General features: G+C 57.0%; 2 protein-coding genes across 3 annotated transcripts in view; both read left to right on the forward strand.

The window, feature by feature from the left end:
• The first annotated feature begins 1,754 nt into the window (after positions 1-1,754).
• Med25 (mediator complex subunit 25) lies at positions 1,755-15,878 on the forward strand. Of its 2 annotated transcripts, none has more exons than XM_013027675.1 (18): positions 1,755-1,945; positions 2,035-2,080; positions 3,011-3,135; positions 7,149-7,247; positions 7,526-7,646; positions 7,917-8,079; positions 8,243-8,373; positions 8,618-8,705; positions 8,789-8,982; positions 9,309-9,437; positions 10,212-10,297; positions 10,383-10,440; positions 10,582-10,686; positions 11,389-11,577; positions 12,028-12,099; positions 12,217-12,435; positions 12,619-12,799; positions 13,108-13,240. In XM_013027675.1, exons 1-18 carry the CDS (start codon positions 1,812-1,814, stop codon positions 13,203-13,205), a joined length of 2,238 nt encoding a protein of 745 aa, XP_012883129.1. In that variant the 5' UTR covers positions 1,755-1,811; the 3' UTR covers positions 13,206-13,240. The 2 variants fall into 2 exon arrangements, with proteins under 2 accessions (XP_012883129.1, XP_012883128.1); XM_013027674.1 differs by lacking the exon at positions 13,108-13,240 and adding an exon at positions 14,326-15,878 and having other exon boundaries at positions 1,777-1,945.
• A 1,246-nt stretch (positions 15,879-17,124) lies between these two features.
• Positions 17,125-18,377, forward strand: part of Ptov1 (prostate tumor overexpressed 1) — a 6,816-nt gene continuing 5,563 nt past the window's right edge. The window contains exons 1-2 of the mRNA XM_013027586.1: positions 17,125-17,191; positions 17,982-18,220. Coding sequence (XP_012883040.1) covers positions 17,125-17,191; positions 17,982-18,220 — 306 coding nt within the window. The remainder of the gene's footprint in view (positions 17,192-17,981; positions 18,221-18,377) is intronic.

Consider the following 18,377-nt stretch of genomic DNA (forward strand, 5'->3'; position numbering starts at 1 on the left):
AAACACTGGAAGCGGAGGTGTAACTCAAGTTGTAGAGAGCTTGCCTTGCTCAGAGACAGCACTCAGACCCTGAGTTCAAGCCCCAGGACTGGCACACAAACACACACACAATTGGTGAGTTTCATCATGCTATCTTCATATATATAGCATTAATTTTCCTCATCCCCAAGTACCGTACCCTTTCCTCTCTTTCTCTCCTGCCTTTTCCACACCTCTTCTTACAGTTCCTCTTTTAAACTTTTTTTTTTTTTGGTCAGTCATGGGGCATGAACTCTGGGCCTGGGCGCTGTCCTCAGCTCTTCAGCTCAAGGCTAGCGCTCTACCACTTGAGCCACAGCACCACTTCCGGCTTTTTCTGCTTATGTAGTGCTGAGGAATTGAACCCAGGGGCCTCATGCATGCAAGGCAAGCACTCTACCACTGAGCTACCTTCCCAACCCTCCTCTTTTAAACTTATGTCCCATTTATCATCATCATCATTTTAGTTCTAGATTCTGCAAAAAAAAAATTACATATTTTTATTTCTGGTGGACACTGAATTGTATATATTCCAGTAGGATGGTGTAACCTTTCAATACATACAATGTAGGTAGATCAGATCAGGAATAATTGCTGTATCCATCATTCATCATTTCTGTTAGGAACATTCAAAATCCTCGTTTAATTTTTTTTCCCCATGATAACTGAGACTTTAACCCACTGAGGCCACGCCCCCTTCCTTCAGTTCTTTCATTTGTGTTTTGTTTTTGAGACAGGGTTTCCTAACTCTACCCAGGCTGGCCTGGAACTTGCGATAGTTCTGCCTCCGCCTCCAGATGAAAGGTCTTTTTTTTTTTTTGTAGGGAATAAGGCTTGCTCAGCCTCCTTCCTGTCTTCATGTTGTGTATTTTTCGAAACTGCTATCCGCAAGATGCATTTGCATAACAAATTTCTATCCACACGTGTTACAAAGATATTCTCCACTTTATTGTGTATTTTTCAACACAATTTATGCAGTCTTCGATGAGTCAACAGACAAGATTTCATATTTTGTGTTTTTGCGGGAGTGATACTCGTGTCAGTTCCAGTTTTTCAGGATTTTACCATGTATTCTTTCCCTTCAAATACCGTTTTCGGGTTTCATTTGTTGCATTCACATTTTTAATCCGCTTGGAATGTATTTATGTTCTGGGTCAGTTTCTGGCTTTTTTCCCAGAAAACAACTATCAGATGTTGCCTAGCAACGTCCACTTGGGCTAGGCTACGGCTTCTTTTAGAGGCGGGGTGGGGGGGTCGGGGAAGGGAAGAAAACAACTCGCACCGGCTTCCCAGCTGCCACTCTTACGCGTTGCCTAGTAACCGCGCTTCGGACCACGTGACTGGTCCTGCACTCGTTCCCTCCCCCCGCCCCTCCCCCAGAGGCCAACCAGAAACTCGAGCTCTCTGTGAGGAAACAAGGGCCGTGGACGCGTTGCGTAGCAACCAGGTCTCCTGACCCCGCCCCCTGGACCCGGGGCAAACGGGCGCCCCGCTCAAAGATGGCAAGAGGCGCTGCTGTTCAGCGAGCGGTAGTTCGCTCTTTAGGGTTCACGTAGTACTTCAGCCATCCCCCTGGGGCTCCGAGAACCCCGTCAGAGACGTCCACGCCGTGCGTGTAAACGGTGATGAAGTTAAAAAAAAAAAAGAAGGCCCGGGCGGCCCCGCACAAGCATGGCGGCGCGCATGCGCAGCGCAAGCCGCGGACCCGCAAGGGCGCACGCGCGAAAAAGGCGCACTTCCGCTCTTCGGCGGCGACCGTGGCGGCGGTGGCGACGGCGGGGGTGGCGCGGGGCATGGTCCCCGGGTCCGAGGGCCCGGCCCGCGCCGGGGGCCTGGTGGCCGACGTGGTGTTTGTGATTGAGGGCACCGCCAACCTGGGGCCCTACTTCGAGGGGCTCCGCAACCACTATCTGCTCCCCGCGATCGAGTGAGTGCGGCTCCCGCGCCCCAGCCCCGCCCCCCGGCGCTCCCCGCCGCCAACCTGACCCCACCTTTACCTACCCCCGGTCCTCGCAGGTACTTCAATGGTGGGCCCCCTGCCGAGACGGACTTCGGGGGAGACGTGAGTCTGGGCTCGCCTGGTCTGAGGGCGGAGGCTGGGGCCTGGACCACTAGGCCTGAGAGAGGAGGCTGGGCCTGGACCTCTGGGTCTGAGAGAGGAGGGCTGAGGCCTGGACCTTTGCATCTGAGGGAGGAGGCTGGGGCCTGGACCCCTGGGTCTAAGGGTGGAGGCTGGGGCCTGGACCCCTGAGCCTGAGGGAAGACGCTGCGGTCTAGACTCCTGGGTTTGAGGGAGGAGACTGGGACCTAGACCCTAAGTCTGAAAGAGGAGTCTGGGCCTGAATCCCTGGGTCTGAGAGAGAAAGCTTGTCCTGGAGCTATGGATCTGAGGGAGAAGGGCCGGGGCCTGGAGCCCGAAGTCTGACGAAGGAGGACTGGGGGCTGGACTTGGTCTCCTGGGTCTGAGGGAGGAGGATTGGAGCCTGGACCCCTAGGTTTGAGAGTGGAGGCTGGGGCCTGGAGCCCTGGGTCTGAGGGAGGAGGCTGGGGGCTGGCCCTCTGGGTCTGAGGGAAGAGTTTGGCCCTGGACTCCTGGGTCTGAAGGAGGACTCTGGGGTCTAGATTCCTGGGTTTGAGGGAGGAGGCTGGGGCCCTAGACCCATAGTCTGAGAGGGGAGGTTGAGCTGAATCCCTGGGTCTGAGAGAGGATGTTTGTCCTGGATCTAATGAATCTGAGGGAGAAGGGCTGGGGCCTGGAGCCCTAAGTCTGAGGAAGGAAGACTGGGGGCTGGACCTGGTCTCCTGGGTCTGAGGGAGGAGGCTTGGGGCTTGGACCCCTGAGTCTGAGAGCAGAGGCTCAGGCCTGGAGTTCTGAGGGGGAAGGAAGTTTGGGTCAGGGTTTCGGTGTGTGAGATAGCTGAGAGCCCTAGTTCCTTCTTGGATTCACTGGAGCTTTCCTCCCAGATTAAAAGTCTCTGTCTCCCATTTTCAGTATGGGGGAACCCAGTATAGCCTTGTGGTCTTCAACACGGTGGACTGTGCCCCGGAGTCCTACGTACAATGCCACGCCCCCACCAGCAGCGCCTATGAGTTTGTCACCTGGCTGGATGGCATTAGGTGAGCACTCCCCACTGTTTGGAGAGGGTGGGGGGACTGTGGTGGCTTGGGCTGGAGCTCTCTCCCCTTGGGTAGCTGAAGCGACCACCAGGGTGATGTGTTTCTGTCCCTTTTGTCACTTGGGGGAGGATTCTGTGCTTGGCAGGATGCATCCTGTTCCTTGTACTGTGTGTGACCCTCTCCTCTGCCACCTCAGCCCTGTGTCCTTGGCCTTTCAAATGGGTGTGTTGAGGCCTGAATCCAGGGGCTGGGGCTGGGCTAGGAGATCCTGCTGTGTGGTTTGGGTCAGGTCTTCCAGCTTCACATTTTAGTTCTGGAGTCTTGTGTCTTGGGGTTGAATGACAGCTCCTTCTTCCCCATAGACTTTTCTTTTTTTATTTTTTCCTCCCCTCTTTGAATATTACCTTCAAGGAGTTGTAGGATGGAGTTGTTTCTGTCTGACCTATCTATTCATGTGTACAGTTTCAGCAGAACCTCTCTCCCCAGAGGGGAAAGGCTCCTGTGCCTGTGGCTCATTCTCCAAAGTAGCAATGGTGGTGTATTGTGCATTACCGTTTTCATCTGTTGCTATATAATGAGGTTCCCCGTAACAACTTAGTGGTTGAACACTACAAGGAGTCTTTTCAAGACAAGAGTTTTATAGCCCAGATTAGCCCAGGATTCACTATGCTCTGTAGGTTGGCCTTGAACCTGAGATCCTCCTCCCCACTCTCTTTGAATGCTGGGATTATAGGCATATACTACCCTGCCCAGCAATTTTTTTGGGGGGGGGGTCCGGTTGTGGGCCTGGGCCTGGGCGCTCTCCCTCAGCTCTTCAGCTCTAGGCTAGCACTCTACCACTTGAGCCACAGCACCACTTCCGGCTTTTTTCTTTTTGCTTATGTGGTGCTGAGGAATCGAACCCAGGGCCTCAGGCATGCAAGGCAAGCGCTCTACCACTGAGCTACTTTCCCAGCCTGCATTTTTTTTTATTAGTGTGTATTGTATAGGTTTTCATTGTGATAGTTCCATAAGTGTATATATAGTTTTCCTTGGTCGTATTCACCTTCTGTTTTGCTTTCTGGTCTTCAATTCTTTCTTTTTTAAACAAGTAATTAACCTGTGCACTGTTTGTGGGTCTGGAATTTGGGACTTACACTTAGTTAGATGGTTCAGTTGTGGTCTCTCTTAGGGTTGCAGTCACTCAAGAGTAGCATAGAAGAGCTGTTTCCAAGGAGCCCCACCCTGTGGCCCTTGTCTCAGACCTCTTCCGGCTGGCTGTGTGACCAGGCTGGCTTTCCCTAGAGGGAGTGAACTCCTACAAGAGAAGTGAGGAAGCTGCTAGGTGTGCGCACATGTGTATGCGTGTACGTGTGTGCGCATGCACACAGGATGCTGAGCAGAAACTGCCACTGCTCCAGCCGTGGCATCTATCCCTAGTGCTTTTCTTTTCCTTTTTTTTTTTTGTCAGTCGTGGGGCCTGGGCGCTGTCCCTCAGCTCTTCAGCTCAAGGCTAGCGCTGTACCACTTGAGCCACAGTGTCACTTCCAGTTTTCTGAATGGTTTATTGGAGATAAGAGTCTCGTGGACCTTCCTGCCTGGGCTGGCTTTTAAACCAAGATCCTCAGATCTCAGCCTCCCGAGTAGCTAGGATTATAGGTGTGAGCCACCATGAGACTCTTATCTCTAATAAACCACTCAGAATACCGGAAGTCGCGCAGTGACTCAGTAGCGTACTCACCTTCAGCTGAAGAGCTGAGGGACAGTGCCCAGGCCCAGAGTTCAAGCCCCACAACCAACCAAAAAAAATAAAATCATCTCTAGGAATTATTGAATGTTGGAGGGGGGGGGAGGGTGGAGACAAGATTCACCCCAGTGGAGAACAAGTTGGCTAGCTCATAAATAACTTACAAAATGAGGTCTCTGAGTGTAGTCTCATGCATCTCAAGTCAGTAGTCCCCGTCGTACCTAAAGCAGGCCCCAGGAATACTTGGATGAATGAGTGAGTGATTCCTTTCTTCATTCCTTCAAGCAGCTTGTTGCTCCCTCTTCTGTCCCATGATCCTCTGCTGGTCCCCTCACTGCCCTGTGAGTGTTGGGATCTCTGTCTTTCTCCTGTTGTTTGCCTCCTGTGGGGCGCAGTACCACAGGGAAGGAAGGTAATGGCAGATAGGCTGTGTTGGGAGAAGCAGCCCTCCCCGTGGGAGAAATCTCTGGGAGATAAGCGGGCTGAGAAGGGAACACCTTGAGCTTCGTGTCTCTGGCCCTTAACTTGGAATGTGCTGTTCCCAGAGCCAAAGACAAACGCCCTGCAGATAAGCATGCTCAGGCATTCTTCTCACGGTTTGGATCTACTCATTTGTAACCATCTGCACTCAGTGTCCCTGACATTCCTGGGGCTGTAACAGCAAGTTTTGTTCATTCTTGGGGAAATCTTATCTCCGCGGGCATGTCCAGCATGTGGGGGGCAGGGAAGGCCTTTCTTGGGAAAGCTCATTCCCCCATGTCCCTTATCCTTTCTTTCAAGGCTAATGACCTCCACAGAGGAGTGGTGGAAGGCAGGCATGATGGGGTCCCCATTGCATGATGGCAGTTAAATTGGTCAGCAAAAGTTTCTAGCTCCCAAAAGGTGAAAGGAATTGTCAGCAGGCCTCAGGCAGGCAGGGCTCAGCCCTGGGCGACTACCCCTGCGTCCAGGATGGCTGCTGGTCCTGTTTATTCACTTTGATCATTGCCTCTTATGGCATCTGGCACCGAGGCCCCTGGGGCCTGGTAATGGAAGAGACAAAAAAATGGGTGCTGGAGGCTCAGTGGTAGAGTGCTTGATTGTCATGCATCAGGCCTTGAGTTTGCATCAGCACTGGGGCGGGGAAGGGGCAGAGGGCCCTGAGTAGGTTAGCAGAGACCCGGAGCACTTTCGGTGTAATTTCATCTTTGGGTTTCTTTGGGAATGTGATTCAGCACAAACTTTGTGGTATTCAGACTACATTTTGTTCTTCTTTTTTTTTTTTTCCTTTAATTTTTTTTTTTTTTTTTGCCAGTCCTGGGGCTTGAACTCAGGGCCTGGGCACTGTCCCAGAACTTCTATTTTATTTATTGACTTATTGATTTATTTTGCTCAAGGCTAGCACTTTACCACTTAAGCCACAGCGCCACTTCCGGCCTTTTCTGTTTATGTGGTACTGAGGAATGGAACCCAGAGCGTTATGCATGCTAGCAGGCATTCTACCATGAAGCCACATTCCCAGCCCTTCATTAAGTTTTTCTCATTTGGTTTGTGTCAGCTGGGATGTGTCTTGGGTGACAGTGTTCAGTGAGACAAAAGCAAGTTTTTTTGGGTCTCATAAGGTTAGGGAGTTTCACGCTTTCTTCCTTTATGTAATCAAGGCTGGCCTGGAATTTTCCATCCTCCTGTCTTTGCCTCTTTAGTAGCTAGGATGACAAGGTATGGCTCTTCCATTTGAGCCACGCCCCGAGCCTTTAAGTTACCATTTATTTTTTTTATTTTTTGAACCTTGGGGCTTTGAGCTCTTTCAGCACCTGACACTTCACTCTTTTAGCCATGCCTCCACTTCCAACCTTTCTTCTTTTCTTCTTTTTCCTGATTCTAAGCCTGAGCAGGAAAGCATATGAATCTCTTATCTCCAGTTAATCTGCAAAAAGCTGGAAGTGGAGCTGTGGCTTCAGTGATAGAGTGCCAGGCTTGAGAGAAAAAAAGAAAAAGAAAGACAGGAAAGATGGAGCAGAAGGCCTGGAAGAGAGGAAGGAGCAAGGAGATGGACAGGACTGGGGTTCACAGGGCCCTGAGCTTGCTTCCAGGCTCCTTGCCCATCCATTCCCCGATTCCAGGCCTCGTAGGGGCCTGCTGGCCTCCAGGCCTGGCCCTCAGGTGCCATGGAAAGAGCAGGGAGCTTGTAGTTGGTGGCTAACTTTCGGGGCAGTCGGGGACAGGCTGTTTGGCAGGACATGGGGTTGGGATGGTGGCAGCTCCTATGTGTGGCCCCTGGATCTGATGAGCACCCGACCCCCTGCAGGTTCATGGGCGGGGGCGGGGAGAGCTGCAGCCTCATCGCAGAAGGCCTCAGCACCGCCCTGCAGCTGTTTGATGACTTCAAGAAGATGCGAGAGCAGATGTGAGTCCCTCCTCGCCCGCTCCTTGCGCCCTGGTCTCCTTCCTCCTGCCCTTTCTCTTTCCTGCCTCGCCATGCATAGCCCGTCTATGAGAAGCTGGTGGGACTTCCTCCAGCCCCCTTTAGCTGCTGATGTCCTGCAGCAAGTCACCAAACCTGGGCGCTTTGGTGCTGTCATTTGCGAAAGAAGGCTTTGCACACGGTTTTGTGTGGGTGGGCTGTGTGCACCTCCAAGCCCTTGGGGTGCCTGCTTCACATCTTCCTCATCCCCCCCCCCCCAGTGGCCAGACACACCGAGTCTGTCTCTTGATCTGCAACTCGCCCCCATATCTGCTGCCAGCTGTGGAGAGTACCACGTACTCAGGGTGCACCACTGAGAGCCTCGTGCAGAAGATTGGGGAGGTGAGGGGCCCCAGTCTGAGGGAGCAGGTCTGTGGGATGAGCCCCTGGGTTTGAGGGAGGAGGACTACAGGATGGACCCCTTTGTCCCAGAGCAGTCATAGATGGCTCAACACCTGATCCCTCCATGGTGTGGGTTCAAGTTACAGCTCTGGCTGTCCTTGGACCAGTGCCTGATGGGAGTTGTAGTTTTAGGGCCCTGGCTGTCCAGTCTCTGGTGAGGTGGGAGGCAGAGGGGGACCTTGTCCTGACCCTTTGCCCCCTGCCCCGCAGCGAGGGATACACTTCTCCATTGTGTCTCCACGGAAGCTGCCTGCCCTCCGCCTTCTGTTTGAGAAGGCGGCGCCCCCCGCCCTGCTGGAGCCACTGCAGCCCCCTGCGGACGTGAGCCAGGACCCCAGGCACATGGTGCTGGTGCGCGGGCTGGTGCTGCCTGGTGAGCCATGCATTCCGGCCAGGGCTACCATCTCCCCAGGCCTGCTGACCCGGTTTGGGGTTTTTTCGCCCCTTGGGCTGGGGCTGTTGTATCTCCTGTGCCCTCTGACCTGATTTTGGCTTTTTTCCACTCTCCACCTCCAACTCCTTCTCCTGGGCTCCAGTTGGGGGTAGCTCAGCCGCAGGCCCGCTCCAGCCGAAGCAGCCGGTTCCCCTGCCTCCTGCCCCGTCCTCGGCTGCCACCCTCTCCACAGCACCCCAGCAAGCTCTGCCCCCCGTCCCACCACAGTACCAGGTATGGAGGTGACTCGGGCCTGTAGGAGCCATGGTCTCCTGGGAGGACCTGGGTGAGCCCTGGGGTGGACGTGGAAGGGGAAGCGGTCCCCAGTGGATGTTGGGAGGGAAGGAGGGTGGGTGGGTGGAGCAGTGGTGGCAGGGGGTGATGTGAGAGTCGTGGCCTCCTGAGCGGGGTGGGTGTCTTCATTGTTGGGCGCACAGGCCCAGGGTGCACGGTTCTCACTGGCTCCCTCCATCCTCAGGTCCCTGGGAACCTGAGCGCCGCTCAGGTGGCTGCCCAGAATGCAGTGGAGGCTGCCAAGAACCAGAAGGCTGGGCTGGGCCCACGCTGTGAGTCCAGGGCTGAAGTTGCAGGTGGGTGGCGGGGCTCTTCCCACACGATGAGCTCACCTGTGCCCCGATCTCTCTTACAGTCTCGCCCATCAACCCTCTGCAGCAAGCTGCCTCAGGAGTGGGACCCCCCTTCAGCCAGGCCCCAGCCTCTACACTGCCACAAGGGCCCCCTGGTGCCCCCAAGCCGCCTCCTTCATCCCAGCCCAGCTTGGTGTCTACTGTAGCGCCTGGCCCAGGCCTGGCTCCTCCTGCCCCGTCTGGGGCCGCGTCTATGGTATGTTCTGGCTTGTCCTCCACCGCTTCCCCTGGCTAAGGACTTCCTGATTAGCTTCCCCGGGTCCAGGATCTTGGAGCCTGTGGTGCACATGCTGTGTGGCTTTGGGGTGGGAGAGTCTGGGGCAGAATCTCGCTGTGTCAGAGCCAGGCAGAGCTCTGGGACCACAGGGCACCCTGGGACCTTGGAACTGGGAGTTCAGGCTACATGGACTTCACCATCCTTGTGTTTGGAGTGGCGGGGGCCTTGTGGGAGGAAAGGAGGAGTGGGCTCTGTTCTGTCTTTTTAGTATGGCCTCACCTCCTCCTCCTCCTCCTCTTCCTCAGGCTGGCTCCGTGGCCCCCGGCGGGGTGAGTGGCCCTTCCCCCGCCCAGATGGGGGCCCCAGCTCTCGGTGGGCAGCAGTCTGTCCCCAACAAGCTCCTGGCATGGAGTGGGGTTCTAGAGTGGCAAGAGGTGAGTGGACAGGCAGGGGCCTCCTGAAGTACAGGACTTGTGGTCCAGAGATGAGTCCCAAGAGTCCACGGGTTTGCAGCTCAGGTTAAGAGTTGTGTTGAGGGGACTGGGAAGGTGGCTCAGTGGTAGAGCGCTTGCCTTGCACGCATGAGGCCCTGGGTTCAATTCCTCAGCACCAAATAAGCAGGGGAAAAAAAGCCAGAAGTGCTGTGGCTCAAGTGGTAGGGTACTCGCCTTGAGCTGAAGAGCTAAGGGACAGTGCCCAGGCCCAGATTTCAAGCCCCCTACAACCAACAAAAAAAAAAAGTTGTGTTGGGTCGAGCACTTGGTGGCTTCTGCCTATAATCCAAGCGCCCATGTCAGATAGGGTATGGTGAAGACCCCAGAACTCTGGCCCTGGGGTCTAGTGGGCTGTAGGACTTAGGACTAGGTGAGCCCCCAGGCTTAGGACTAGAGGAGCCCCCAAGTTTGGGGACTTTTGAGACTAGATAAACGTGGATTGGTGGAGGAGGAACCCAGATAGGGTATGGTGAAGACCCCAGAACTCTGGCCCTGGGGTCTAGTGGGCTGTAGGACTTAGGACTAGGTGAGCCCCCAGGCTTAGGACTAGAGGAGCCCCCAAGTTTGGGGACTTTTGAGACTAGATAAACGTGGATTGGTGGAGGAGGAACCAAGACTTCAAGTTGGGGTGTCCTGAGCTTTGGGGCCACCAGGATGGGGGTTAGGAGGGACCAGGGGAGCCCTCCTCCCTGAGATGTATTTTTCCCCCCTCAGAAACCTAAGCCAGCCTCGGTGGATGCCAGCACCAAGCTGACCCGGTCACTGCCCTGTCAGGTCTACGTGAACCATGGAGAGAACCTGTAGGTGGTAGCCTGGGTGTGTGTGGTGGGGGAGGGGGAGGCTGGGGTCCCACCCTGCTGACCCCCTCCTGCCCCCCTCCCCCAGGAAGACGGAGCAGTGGCCGCAGAAGCTGATCATGCAGCTCATCCCCCAGCAGCTGCTGGTGAGCGCCTCACCCTGCCCTTCCTTCCCACCCTCTTCCCTCCTTTCCCCCCTTCCTTTCCCCCCCTTTCTCTTCTCCCCCACCTGCTCCCCCTGTCCCTCCTGCCCCGGCTCCTCTCCTCACAGCCGCCTGTGTCTGCAGACTACCCTGGGCCCTCTGTTCCGGAACTCGAGGATGGTGCAGTTCCACTTCAACAAGGACCAGGAGTCCCTCAAGGGCCTCTACCGCATCATGGGCAATGGCTTTGTGAGTGTGGGGTGACCCGGGCACCTGCTCTTCTGTCCACCCTTCTGAGCTCCTGGGAGTTTGGTTCAACTGAAGGAGCCTTGTGTCCATGGGGCATGGGGGGGGGTGCCCTCAGTGGTGGCTGGGCCGAGTGACCACTTGCCCTGCCCCATCACTGAGAACCGTGTCTCCTGTGTGTGTGGCTGGGGTCCGAGCCAGGCACCAGAGCAGATGTTGATTTTTGACGTAAATAGGAGCCTGGAAGTGGAGGTGCAGGCCTAGTTTCACATTGGGGACTTGGGATCCAGTGTTGGGGTTGTCTGGGGCTCTTCCTCAGGGCTCCCTGTGCCCTGTCCACTTGGACGAGACTGGACATGGGGAGGCCAGTGCAGTGCACTGGGCCTGGGCCTGCTGTGGGCTGAATGCCGCCATGGCCCAGGCACCTGCCTGCCAGGTCCCAATCCCATCCGCCCCTGGCAACATGGCCTCTCCTGTCTCCCCTGTCCCCTGAGCTGTACCCCTACCCCCAGGCTGATCCTGCCCCATACCTGCCAGAACTCCAGCTCCTCCCAAACCACTCCCAAGTCCTCAGAGCAGCTGTCAATCATGAGGGCTCTCTGCTCAGCCACTTCTGAGCTTCTGAAACCTTCTAGAACCGGGAGGTAGAGAGGGCTGGTGGGCCACCTCCAGGGGTGGAGAGGGATCTAGAGCCTCTGTCTGCAGGCGGGCTGCGTTCACTTCCCCCACACGGCCCCGTGCGAGGTGCGCGTGCTCATGCTGCTGTACTCGTCCAAGAAGAAGATCTTCATGGGCCTCATCCCCTACGACCAGAGCGGCTTTGTCAACGGCATCCGTCAGGTCATCACCAACCACAAGCAAGTCCAGCAGCAGAAGCTGGAGCAGCAGCGAGGGGTGAGCCATGACCCCAGCTCAGTCGGGCTCGCCTGGCCTTTTCCATCTCCAGTCTCTCAAGTCATGGCCCCCCAAGTTCTACACAGCCTCTTTTTTGTGGGGGGTCGTTCGTGGGGCTTGAACTCTGGGCGGGTGCTGTCCCTGAGCTCTTCAGCTCACAGCTAGCACTCGACCACTTGAGCCACAGTGCCACATTTGGCTTTCTGTTTATGTGGTGCTGAGGAATTGAACCCAAGGTCTCATGCATTCTAGGCAAGCACTCTACCACTGAGCCACCTTCCCAGCTCCCACCCTATTTCCTGGAGGCCGTTCTCCTCGGTGCCTCGCAGTGTGTTTCCCCCTCCCAAGCCTGCCTGGCCCCCAAGAAAATGTTTCAGCCCCCCCCTCCCACTCTCTGTGTGCCCCAATCCTCATGGCCCCCGTTGACCTGCTCCTCTTCTCCCCTTGCAGATGGGGGCACAGCAGGCGCCTCCAGGCCTGGGCCCTATTCTAGAGGACCAAGCAAGGCCCCCACAGAATCTGGTGAGGACACAGCTGGGGGAAGTCAGGGACTGCACATCACCTGTTGTTCTCACTTACTCTGAGATCAAGAAGTCTGGGGCTATGCCCTTCTCCCTCACCCCCATCTCTCTCCACCAGCTCCAGCTCCGTGCACCGCAGCCCCAGCCTCAGGCCACTGTGGGGGCCTCTGGGGCCGCAGGGCAACCCCAGCCTCAAAGTACCACCCAGGCTCCTCCAGGTGCACCCCAGGGCCCCCCCGGAGCCGCCCCTGGTCCACCCCCTCCAGGACCCACCCTTCGGCCTCAGAACCCTGGAGCCAACCCTCAACTACGGAGTCTCCTCCTCAATCCCCCACCGGTGAGATTTGGGGTGTGGTGGAGGGAGGCTGGCTCTGGTCGGCGGGGTGAGGTCCAGGCAGACCCCGCTGCTGTCCTCCGCACTCGGCACCCCCAGACCCCTCCCAGCCGCCTCCACGCCAGAGGCAGCATGGGGAGCCACATGGGTTCCAGCGGCCTCTGAGCCTCCCTCTTGTTCCCCTAGCCCCAGTCTGGGGTGCCCCTGCCCCAGGCTTCCCTCCACCACCTGCAGCCACCAGGGGCGCCCGCACTGCTGCCCCCACCACACCAGAGCCTGGGGCAGCCCCAGCTGGGGCCCCCTCTCCTGCACCCGCCGCCCGCCCAGTCCTGGCCTGCGCAGCTGCCCCCCCGTGCGCCACTTCCAGGTAAGGGGCTGCAGAGGAGGGCAGGGGTGTGGACAGTGTCCCGTCCGAGGCCCTTCGAGGGTTTTGAGGGCCACGGGAAGGCCAGCCTGTGGGCACAAAAAGTCTCTCCATGATCCTCGCCCATGGGCGCTGGAAACGGTCTTAGGGTCAGAGAGGCTCATGGGAAACTGCCAGCACGTGGGTCAGAAGGTGCCGCCATTGGGTCCCCAAAGCTTCGTGGGAAAAAGGAGTGCCTGGGCTCCAGAGGAGGAGGGAGGACACAGGCCCAGGGCCTTCTGGGAGATGCAGTCCCTTCCCCTGCCCCCCAGGTCAGATGCTGCTGAGCGGGGGTCCCCGGGGCCCGGTCCCCCAGCCGGGCCTGCAGCCCAGCGTCATGGAGGACGACATCCTCATGGATCTCATCTGAACCCCAACACCCAATAAAGTTCCTTTGAACACACACCCCGGCTCCCGTCACTGACGTCCCCCAGTTGTGGGCAGGAGACCCGGGGCTACGTCCTGTTGCCTCAGCTGGCAGTGTTGCCAGCCAGGCAGGAAGCACCCAGGGTCCCGTGTGGCATGGGCCTGGCAGGGAGCCCCGAAGAGCATCTGACCCACCGGGGCTCCCGGCACCTGCAGAGAGCAGCAGCAGTCAGGAGGGCAGGCCCTGGGGCACGGCTCCACGGGCGGGGCGGGGCTCAGAGCCCAGTGTGGGCAGTTAGGAGTATCCTGGGGGCTCAGGGTAGGCGGCACGCCGGGGGCAGGCGTGGCTGGCTCTGGTGTCAGGGTGACCCCTCGGCTATGCAGGAGGCCGAGAGGGGTGTGCTGAGTGCCAGCAGCCCCCCCGGAGGGCCTGAGTGGCACAGGTGTGAGGTAGGAGGTCAGTGGTGCCCGAGGGGCAGCGTGTGATGGTGGAAACACAGGCGTGGACAGGGCAGGCGTTGGTGTGCACGAGGTGGATGGACGGTGGCCAGCGCTGAGGCGGGGAGCTGGCTCAGGCCAGGCGAGGCGAGGCTTTGGAAAGCCCTCCTAGGAGAGGCCGGGGCGGCAGGGCGCAGGGGTGTCCTGCAGGCAGAGTGGCTATCTTGTCAGATGTAGGGTAGTGTTGGTCAGCGTGGTCCGTGTGTGGACCGCACTTGGCTCGCTGGCTGGCAATGCGGGTTCCTGGCCCATCCCAGGGGAGGTTGCGTCTCGTGGCTGCGGGCCGTGGCTGCGCTGCAGCCGAGTTTTGTTTGGCCTTCCCTGGGTGAGCAGATGTGGCACTTGTTTTCTGATGAGTTAGTTGTGCAAAACAGAATGATACACACACACACACACACACACACACACGGCTGCTCTTAACCAATCAGAAGACCTGGCACCCCTGGGCCCACCCTTCCACCTGGCAGCAGCGGGCTAAGCAGGCCCCTTGGCTTCGCCACAGTCCCCAGCACTCCCTCCCGCACCCCGCGGGGAGGGCGCTCGGCGTCTCGGGGCTGGCACTGTGTTGTTGTGTGGGAGCGATCAGAGAAAAGTGAACTCTTTCTTATACCCATGTCTCTCAAAAGTGGCCAAACGAAAGAGAGAAGGAGAGGGCCGCGTGTTTCGAGAAAGATGGGAGCGAGACTATTTCTTTGTGGAAGTGAAGAACATGCCTACGTGTTTAATATGCAAAAAAATCGTGTCTGTGTTGAAAGAGTACAACCTGAAGCGCCACTATGAGTCCCAGCACAGTAAGAGCTACAGCCAGTACACGGAGCAGACGCGCGCCGCCATCCTCAGCGAGCTCAAGAAGGGGCTCAAGTGTCAGTAGGAGCGGAAGGAGTGATGGGAAGAGAACTCCACCCCACCCCACCCCCAACCCCGGGCACGAGCACCCGAGTGTGGAGAGGAGTTGGAATGCACGACTGTGAGGCGGGTTGAGTGCCACGGGCATTTGCACGGCGCCATGAGTTTACGGGTGCCTGGCTGAGTCCTCCGCACGTGGCCTCCTCTCCCCGCCGCTCCTAAACTCTGTCCAACCACTTAGCTTTATTTATTGGTGGTGGTGAGAATCTTGAGGTGACCGAAGATGTGTTCCCTTGGCGGGGGGGGGGGGGGTCGGGCCAAGGCAGGCCCTCTGCTGGAAGATAGCCCCCCCCCCTTAGTCATGTCTTGAGACAAGCCGGTGTCCCTGTGCACCTCAGGGGTTCGTAAGCACAACCACAGGCAGCCGTGGCAACGCCAGGATCTGTCACCCTGCGGCATCTGCTCAGGACTGAGGTCCGCCCCCCCATCCCCCCTCCCCCCGCCCTCCCCAGGAATCCAGTAGCACACGTCATGGAGACCTTTGCCACAAAGCTCTGAGCTCCAGCCACGGGCCAGGGGAGCCCTGCTTGTGACAGAAATCCCAGCGGTTGAACTTGGGGCCATTTCAGATCACGCAAAAGCCGCACCCCCTCTGCACCCCGGCTGCCTCTGCGGGGCTCCGCGCAAGCCACTCCTTGAACATGGCCATGTGGGCCCCAACCCCGCCAGCGCCAGGAGCCGGTGACACAATGGGGCTCTTCCTTCGCTGTAGTTGCTTTCTGACTGTGAAAGGCTACTGTCTACCACATTTGTGGGCCCCACACCAGCCCTCCCCCTCCCCCCACCAAGAGGCTCCCCGGACCACCCACCCCTCCTTTCTTGAAATGAGCCAATGCTGGCCCTTTGCTGTTGTCGCCCCGTGGCCTACTGTGTGAGCCCAGACCGCAAATCAGGGCGGGCGGGCACTGGTTCTTAAACACTGTTCTTTTGGAAGACTGTGAGATTTTTTTCAGCTCTGTCCACGTTTGGGGGTACCCACGCGGGTCCAGCAGCTGTTTTCCGTTACAACTCTGACTCAAAAATAATGGCTCCAGTGGAAGGACTCGAGGCTGGTTGAGCACCCCTGCCGGCCCGGCCTCGCCCGGCCCTCCAGCCGCAGCTCACAGGAGCAAGAGAATTATGAGAGAGCAAAATTTTAATAATTAAAATAGTTCTATTTTTCAATTTGTATTTTTTCAATTTCGAATCTAAAGCATAAGACGACAGTATCATACATGTTTGTATTCTGTTCCGTGCCTTCACCATAGTTGAGTAAAGATCCAATTTGATCTTCTTTGTGGCCCTGGACTTTTCTTATACCTGACTAGTTCACTCATTTGTGTGAGCCGCCTGGCCCCTTGGAGACACGAGTTTCTGATCCCTGCCCTGGAGCTTTTGGACCAAGTCTAGGGCTGGGAGGAGGCTGGCCATCCACCTTTACAGCAAACACTCCTGAAGATTCTCAGGCATGTGAAGATGGGGTAGGGGGCTCGTGACAGCAGAAGGTGCCAGGCCAGCCATGTAGCAGGGGCTTTTGAAAACTCAGATAACTCCAGGGGCTTGGGCAGGTGATGAAATGTGTGACGAGGATGGGTGTAAGACAGTAGGGAATGACGGGGACTGTGGCGAATGTGGAGTGCTTGCCTCGCCTAATGGCCTGCAAATTAAAAAACTGAAGATCAAACAAAATCTGCCACCCAGCTGCCGTTCTTTTGTGATCTCTGGAAGGAGAAGATTCCAGAGCAAAGAGGGTACCCTCAGGAAGACCCACATTGTGAGGGGTGGGCAGGGAGCCAGGCAAGAGTGGTGCCATGGAAGTGGTGGTTTTGGTTTTTGGTTTTGTTTCTTGTTTTGGTTTTTGAGGAAGGAGTAGTCTCTTGGCAGAGGCCGCTGAAGGGGAAGAAGAGCAAGGGCTGGAGGTTTTCTGCACGCGCTTCGCTGGGTGAATATGCCAGGCAGGAAATCGTCCTTGGGCTCCAAAACAGACTGTCAGAAAGATAAGACGTGTTGCCAACCACGTTTGGTCATCAGTGGCCAGCCAGGGTCCTTTTGATCATCACATCCAGTTAGGTGAGACATGGGCACTGTTGTGACCTGATCAGGCTATACATGCAGAGACAGAGAGGACAAGTGGAGCACCCCCAGCACAGGTGAGGGGGCGGCCGGCCTGAAAGCCAGCCAGCACTGACAGAGCCAACCTCCAGAGAAAGCTTTTCTCCCAAACACCAGAAGATAAAAGTCACCCCAGTGTGTAAAGACTAGCTTGCCCCCGGAAGGGAGAAGGGAGTGGGTAGTTGGAAACAGTCTGATCCTTTTGTTTTTGGCAAGTACTGCTACTACTGGGGCCAGGCTGGAATGCATGGTGTGTTTGTGTGTGTGTGTACTGGGCACTGTCCCCTGGTTTTTTTCTGCTCAAGGCTGGCACTCTACCACACCTCCACTTCTGGCTTTTTGCTGGCCATGATCCTCAGCCTCCTGAATAGTTAGGATTACAGTGAGCCATTAGCACCTGACTTGCATTGTTATAATTTCTAATAGCAATGAGACACGACTGGAAAGTTCGTGAGGAAATGGGGAAAAACAAAACATCGTTGCGAGCCTGTTTGGGTGAGTGAAAATGGTCACTATCTCAAACTGCAGCCAGGTGCTGGTTGCACACTCCTGTAATTTCAGCTATTTGGGAGGTTGGGACCTTGAAGAGCATGATTCCAAGGCAGCTGGGGCAGCCAAGTTGGGTAAGGCTCCATTTTCAAAGTGACCAACAAGCAGGGCTGGTTCCTAAAATGGTAGAGAGCCAACCTAGCAAGCTGAGGCCGTGAGTTCACACCGTACACGGTCAGTACACAAAAAAGTTAGGGGCTGGCTCAATGGTCGAACCCAAGCCTAGCAAACCGGGGTCCTGGGTTCCATCCTCAGTCCTGCAAAACAGAAAACAATCTCTGCCCCATCTTCCCTCGCCCTACCACCGGCCTTCTCGGGGGGTGACTCTAGCTGCGAGCCCACGTCCCAGGGCGACTCTTCGCCCCTCGTTGCTAGAAACGGAAACAACATCGTACACAACTAGCAACTACGTGGGCGCTCGGTTTAAGTTGAGCGAAAGAATCAACGAACTGTGAGACAAGCGGTCTGAGAATCTTGGAGGTGCAGGAGGAGGTGGGCGGAACCTTGGCCCAGGAGCCAATGGGCAAGCAGCTAAGACCAATGGGTTCTGTAGGGCCCCTCCGACCCCGCCCATGTCTCGCGTAGTACTCTGGGAGTTGTAGTCCCTTGCCCGCCTAGCCACGTCACCGCTTCCAAAAGCCTTTCCCTCGTGCGTGGTGCGACTCATAGCCCCAAGGCCTCCAGGTAGTTTCCGTGGCCCCCTGGCCCTCTAGTCCAGCCTCCCGTCTTTCCCCAGGTCTTTTGGTGTCATCTCTCGGGACTTTGGTGAGCGCTCCTTGTGTTATATCGCCCCCCGTGGCCGACTTGGTTTCGCCTGATTTCTTCCACTCTTCCCAACGCAGTCTCGCTGTCGCCACACCCCCCTCAAAGCTGCTCCTGGCCCGCACGTCTTCGCAGCTCCGCCCCCTCGCTGGGACGGCCCATCGCCACGCCACTGCCAATCGTTCCTCTCCGGGGCTCGGCCGACCTTTTTTGGTACGCTCCGGCCCCACCCCCTCGCGGTCCCGGTTGGTACGCGCCGGGATCCCCCCCACGGGCGCCGCAGTGGTTCGGCCGCGGCGACCCCTACAACGGGGCGTCCCCCGCGCTTGGTACGACCCGGCCCGGCCCGTCTTCTCCGGCCCGCGAGCCC

The sequence above is a fragment of the Dipodomys ordii genome, unplaced genomic scaffold, assembly GCF_000151885.1.
Source record: "Dipodomys ordii isolate 6190 unplaced genomic scaffold, Dord_2.0 Scaffold105, whole genome shotgun sequence".
Classification (NCBI taxonomy): Eukaryota; Metazoa; Chordata; class Mammalia; order Rodentia; family Heteromyidae; genus Dipodomys; species Dipodomys ordii.

Coding starts and splice junctions, on each gene's coding strand:
- Med25 (XM_013027674.1), top strand. CDS start 1,812: ATGGTCCCCGGGTCCGAGGGCCCGGCCCGCGCCGGGGGCCTGGTGGCC. Junction 8,374..8,617: donor CCGTCCCACCACAGTACCAG/GTATGGAGGTGA, acceptor CTCCATCCTCAG/GTCCCTGGGAACCTGAGCGC. Junction 10,298..10,382: donor GTGAACCATGGAGAGAACCT/GTAGGTGGTAGC, acceptor CCCCTCCCCCAG/GAAGACGGAGCAGTGGCCGC.